At 34.1% G+C, this 6,761-nt stretch overlaps 1 protein-coding gene across 1 annotated transcript; it reads right to left on the bottom strand.

Moving 5' to 3' along the window:
- Positions 1-3,673: 3,673 nt before the first annotated feature.
- Positions 3,674-6,761, bottom strand: LOC131612492 (uncharacterized). Its single transcript, XM_058884285.1, has 7 exons — positions 6,565-6,761; positions 6,417-6,474; positions 5,887-6,192; positions 5,737-5,785; positions 5,246-5,340; positions 4,381-4,460; positions 3,674-4,035 (listed from the first exon to the last, which is right to left on the bottom strand). The coding sequence occupies exons 1-7, from the start codon at positions 6,696-6,698 to the stop codon at positions 3,978-3,980; spliced, it is 780 nt and encodes a 259-aa protein (XP_058740268.1). The 5' UTR covers positions 6,699-6,761; the 3' UTR covers positions 3,674-3,977.

The following is a 6,761-nucleotide window of genomic DNA, read 5'->3' as shown; positions in this document are numbered from 1 at the left end:
AGGCTACATAAAGTGCTCACAATCACCAGCAGTTTACTCTGTTGCATGCAACTTTTGTGTATACAGTCTCTCCAGGAATCGAAACATAGCATGACACCCTCGGTGGCTTCTATCTCCTGCATGGCATCCCTAGGGTCAGCTCTCAGATAGTTTACCATCATCTCCATTGTCTCATCTCTAATAATCCTGCCATGGTTTAACAGTCTCCCCCTAATCGGAAGATGTAGCGAGCATGAGACATTGTCTAGTGTGATGGATATCTCACCATGTGGAAGATGAAAAGATGACATCTCTGAGTGCCTCTCTCTACAAACGTAAACAACATATCATGGTTAACCATAACATAATTGATTCGGCACAAGTAACCCAACCAATATAGATTCATCACATCCTGAAACCCTTGTTCAGCAGGCTGCGACAAACACATAATCTTTCAGTCATGGTTAATGCATTTTAAAGCATCACGGTCCTGCAGAAAAAAAATTGTCAAAAACATTGAATATTATAACAAACCTATTTTTCAAAGAATGAATATAATTGAATTTTTCCTCTCCGTCCCAAACATATTTGGCAGCATGGTTTGGGTATAAAGGCGGCAGCGAGAAGTCACACGGGCCTCCTCCAAACCCCTCTTGTGCCTGGGGTGCCTCGAGTGTCTAAGTAGGTGACACTTGTCTCCTATGGAGAGACGAAGGCATGCATGAGCCCCAGAAGTTGGCGTCTCCGTATCAACCGGGCTAGAATTGACTAGTATCTGTGATGATCGAGTTCTTTCCCCCTGAAATGATGCATGTTGTAAAACTCTATTGTGCCTCAATCTATCTTGCTTATCAGTCATAATGGGTATAATTAAACCACACAAACATTATACAGATGAAATACAATGAATTGAAGTCAAACAATTCAAACAAATAAAATCTAGAAATGCATCTCCAAGTTCTAGAAATCAAAAGGTTGAAATAATTCGAAGATACATCTTTGTAATGTTCTGCAACTCAATCACAAAAATTGTGGAAATTCAATCCATTTCAAATCCAAAATAATGCATTAATCATTTAAACTACCTATCATACACATTGCTCATTTAAATAACATATCTAAACTACCAATTATATAATCCCTACTACAAGACGCACATACAATAACGCCCAAGTCACCACAGTTCTTCCGAACACGTACCTTGGTGACATATCTAAACTAAGGTGCTAACATTTTTTTAATTAAAAATTGTTAGGATATAATAACGGTTGATGAACTCGCCGTGGTGATACAATCAAGATTTCATTGGTTCGAACCTCGGTGCCCTCAAATATTTTATTCCTTTAACGTAAAGGCGTACCTTTTCTTTTTTATTCCTTGTGTATTGGGTTGTTCTTATGCAGATTTGTAACAATAACTTTGTGTAATTACAAACTCATTATTGGATTGTTTTAGGTTTTGGTGTTCTTAAAGGAAATAAATGACAATAGACACCAAGAGACAAGACATGCCAAGAGAACAAGATATTCAGAATATTTATGTTCTTATGAATCTATATTTATGTTTTAGATTTTGTGTTTGAAGCATCTCCTTTATTTTCGTTTTGTTACAATTGTGTTTTGATTTTATTCTGATTTTGTAGCATAGGATGAAACCTGATAGATTAATCATATATGAAACCTTAATCATATAAGAAAGCCCTAGTTTAGATGTAACCTTAAGCTGACAAATAAGAAACCATAGAATAAAAATTTCATTAATTAAACTTACAAAAACGTCATTTTTTTTATTAATCAAGTATAAATCTTTTGGCTGAGAAAAGGTTTGACCAAGTATAATCTGCTTCATCATCATCAGAATCGATGATGATCGGCCTTTTCACCATTCTTCTTCTTGATCTCCTCTTTTTTAGAGCTATCCTAGATCTTAAAGGTTTGATAGCAGGGTCTCTTACAACGACTTGGACCTTTACAGCCACATCAGCTTTTGTTCTCTCAGCATTAGATGAAGTACTCATTTTTGTGTTTTGGTAATTCCTCTTCTCTGATTTCTTTGGATGGAGTTTCAGCAAAAGTACTCATTTTGATTTTTCTTCTTCTCTGATTTCTTTGGATGAAGTTCTTTTTGTGTTTTAGTTCAAGAAGGTTTTTAGTATATTGGTTCTTCTGATTCTTCCTCTTCTCTGATCTTTGAAAGTCTAAAAGGCAAAAGATTTCACGCATGTCAAATTTCCTTCTAATTTTTTTCTTCTTTAAATCTCCATGTTTTCTTCTCTAGGAAGTTGGAAAGATCTTCTAGATGACTAGCTACCTCGAGTTGTTGAATAATTCCATCTCTTTGTCTTTTCAAATTTCTTTTTCCCTTCTTTGATAATCCTTCAACTACTTCTTATGTATAATTTGATGTAATGATGTGTACATTGTGGGTTGTTTGGTTCCTAATGGAATTGTGTCATTGATGTAATTTAAGTTTTGATATTCAATTCACAAATGGGTGTATATTTTTAAAAGCAGAGAATTCCTTTTTTAAAAACAACATATATTTTGACAACGGTTATAAAAACTAACTGTGGTTGTATATTGAACGCCAAAATAATATAAACTCCAAAATGTTGCTCTTGAGAATCGAACCTGTGACATTTAGGTCAATCACAATGTTTGAGTTAACTAACCGTTGTGATATCGCGAGCGCTTTTCAGTATACTACAACAGTCCCAGGATCATGATTGTAAGTAATGCATTTATAACAACACTCTACATAACAACGCCAGGACCTGCGTGATTATATATCTTTTCCAACCATTGTTAAATGTCTTTTTTGTAGTAGTGAATCTAATTCTTAATTTCTACAAATGTATAAAAAAATTAAAAAATATATATATAGAAAAGTAAAAAATTTACCAAAAATGAGTTTAGTTTGATGTTGAGTGAGCTCTTTTATCGATTGGATGTTGAGTGAGCTCTTTTATCGATTGGATGTTGAGTGTAGAGTTTGAGAGTTGAGAGAGTTTAAGAGTTGAGAGGTTTTGAGAGTTTTGAGAGTTTGAGTTTTGAGAGTATTTTGAAAAGTGAGGAAGGAGAAAAGACTCTGCCGCCTTTTGATTAAAATAGTGTCCGAAGATGCATCTTTATAAGTTACATGGAAATGCATTTCCATAATTTTTTGACATATTAAGGTCTGACCCAAAAATGAATGTAATTGGAATGCATCCGAATATGCATTTCCAAATTCTTAAGATAATTTTTTTCACTAGAGTGGAGAAACAATGTTTAGAATGCCTTAAATAATTCTAAAAGTCCAACCCAATGTCAATGCCATTGACCCAAAAAATAACCATAACAGTTACCAATGGAAACTCCCAGAGGCTACCAGTGGTTTAGTGCCAAGCAATAGCCCCAAAGCTACAATATGGAGGATATTGGTATAAGATTGAGTATAGAATTTAGTATGGAGGATATTGGTATAAGGTTGAGTATAGAATCTTGATATGTCATGTTATATGCATCCTTTTTCATAAGTTCCATACATAGTATTGATCTTCTATTGTTCATCATGAAAAATTGCAATCAAAGGTTTTTCTAACGGATTTATCTAATACTACTTTAGTTCTTAAATATAAAACTCTTGAGTTTTTTTCTTTCTCCTTTTTAATAAGATTCTCTTTGAATTTTAAAATGCATATTCTTATACAAATACAAATATTAAATAATTCTCTCTTTTAACAAATTTAATACGCCAACCAACGTTCTTAATTCATCTAATTCTCTATAAAGGTTCTTTAAAGGCAACTGTAATATGTAATCCCCCAACACCTGTGTTTCTCACCTTCTCACATTTATGGTAGATGGTGATCTTGGTCTAATATGTTGCAACAATAATGATGTTTAAGCTTATCAACCTTACATCTTAACTAAAATGAAATGGGGTACATCAACTTCAATTAAAGAACAAGTCATAGTATTTACATGATTTTCCATCCTATATTGGAATGGAGGATTTCATTCTTCTGGCATTGCATTCATTTCAAGGCCTTTTATTACATGCCGGCATTGGAACCTGCGATGTAGAAGGTGTAAGTCATTTCAAAGTCAACAATGCTGAATGATATATCGGTAATACAGTTAAGTAAAAAAGACTAGAGACCTTGTAATGGATGAAAATATAAATGGTAAATGTGAAAAGGAATGTTATTTAGAAAGGTCAGAAGCAAAGCAAATTTTTTGTACCCTGAGAAACAGTAATGATCTGCTCTTAGACAAAAACCTAACATGTTTTCTGCAGTTTTTCACCTCCACCAATACATCGAATAGTTATAAACAAGCAATTTGGTATACAAAAGGCTATTCATCTAAACAAAAATGTGCCATTATCAAATAAATATCCATATCATAATAAATTTACCAGATCAAATCTTCAGAAGTAGAAGTAGCCACTTCTTGATCCTGGTTTCGGCACTTAAACAGCAGCCTGAGAGGCACAATCTGTTGCAAAAATGCAGATTAGCGCAGGGAATACATGCATAAGATCCTATTACTAGGTATTGGGAATCTCAATCTAATAAAATAAAATTAGTTTATACAACATTTGATTTCACTTTCAAGTTTCAACAGGCTCATCATTCTCTTTAGAGGCTTTCTATAATTGGTTCCATTTTTCACCATGTTAACTAGGTTTTGGATATGCCAAGCACCCCCTAAGAAATACTGAAAGATTGTTTATGTTATATTGTCTTAAATAAACTTCCTAAAGCACTCAGAGAGTGAGATAAAAACAATGTGTTTCGATTCCAAAGGACAACAAGTTGATTGGAACAACGAAACCATCAATCATTTCCAAAGGACAACAAGTTGATTGGAACAACGAAACCATCAATCAAAGTCATAGCTCATAAGAAATTGAAGTGAGGTAGTCAGGTTTACTGATGAATCATTCCCAAAGAATGATCACAATAGAGATGAATTGCAAATTGCCACGAGTTTCATCAAGTTCATAACTAATTGAGTTGCTCAAATATATAGATGAATTGATAAACAAAAAAAAATTACTGCAATATCTGATTGATTAAGTGATGCACCAAAAAAACAGTAAACATATATACCACTAACTGTCTTCTTTACCAAATAAAGAAATCATCAGCATCACTCACTATAAAGGCAACACCAACAAATACAGCATATGATGCTCGATGCAAACAGGAATCATCATATACTTCCAACTTAAAAGAAGGACAATCACAAATTAAATATGTCCTCAATATCTAGTTTACCTTTCTGTTGTACTTAAAATCACGCTTGGGCAGAAAATGCAGGGGTTGGTTGAAAGAAGAAGGAGCTTTAATCAATACAAACAATTTGTTTGGACCTATACAAAAAAGGTAAAATATAACCCTTGGGTAAGTATGGAATAAAGAAAAACAATAAATGACATAACATGAAGAAAATTCTTTAAAATTGTAAACATTCAAATTAGTATTTCAAAGTTACAAACCGGACATCAAGTCAGCCCCACCAAGGATTTTAGACATCAATTTGACCCCGCGATGTTTGAACCAATATCAATTCAGACACTCAACATGTATTCAAACATCAATTTGGTCCTGAAATTGATGCTTATCTACACCACAAAAGACCAAACTAATGTCCAAAATCTTCAAAGGACCAACCCAATCAATGTCTCGTGTATAGATGAATTGAAGGACCAATTGGAGTATTCATTGTTCAATATGAATGTTTATCAATCAGTAAAGTCAATAACTACCAGGATATGTAACAGACCCAGCATCCTTTGATATCAATGTTCGAATTGCCTGTTAAAGAATCACAAAAACATGACCTCAGACAAACCATATTGCATTTCAATCCAAAAAACCTAAACACAAAAAAGAAAGAAATTGGCTAACTAAAGAACCTTTCTGCAAAGAGCCTCTGCAGCTTTACTCCTAGCAAAATCATCATCCCCAGCATTGGAAACATCAACTCGACGTGGAAATTCCAACACATAAACATTCTGAGGCCTAAGAGAGCTACCTCCAAGAGCCAAAATGACTCCATCTATGGCATGACACTCATGGATAATCACTTTAAGCGCAATTTGTAAATTCGAAAGAGAACTCATCAACTTATTCAATCTCTTTATTCCTACTTTGATTTCCCTCATTCTACTCGCATGCTTTCTCCTAAACGACGCCTTCACTTCATTTCCCATATCCATCTCCTAACATCAACAAATTCAGATTCCAATCAAATTACAAACATAATCAGATCATTTAATAACCGTTCGATTCAAACAATTTCCGACACACATTTAGTATAAATTTTGCTAAATTGCGGCTATAGAACCGCTGTATAAATTTTTCGGATCAGAATTTGAACAAACATCTAGTTTCTCCTATCAACCGTTAACAACGCCGATAAAAATAATGAAATAAAATGAATTACCAGTTGTTTATACTCGGAATGCATTGAATCGAACTCAACGCTCATATCCTGAACAGTGCTGCATGAATAAAATGCATAGAATGATGAAAATTGAAAACAAAACGAAGAAAGAAAAATGAAATCGAAAAGGTGAGTAGTTAGAAATTACGAGGGAATTTGCTGGTGCATGTAAAGAACGAACCCTACGACGTCGTTGATTGTGTGAAATATTGTGGAGGAATTCATGGTGTCTGATGCGGTGTAAATCTCGGCGGGATCCATCTCCGGCAAAGAGGTTCCCATCTTGGACACTGCTCATTGGCCGTTGGTTAATTCAAATGTCAAATTGGAAGAAAAGACCCGCCA

This window comes from Vicia villosa, linkage group LG6 (assembly GCF_029867415.1).
Source record: "Vicia villosa cultivar HV-30 ecotype Madison, WI linkage group LG6, Vvil1.0, whole genome shotgun sequence".
NCBI classification, from domain to species: domain Eukaryota; kingdom Viridiplantae; phylum Streptophyta; class Magnoliopsida; order Fabales; family Fabaceae; genus Vicia; species Vicia villosa.
This window is presented reverse-complemented; position numbering and strand designations above follow the sequence as displayed.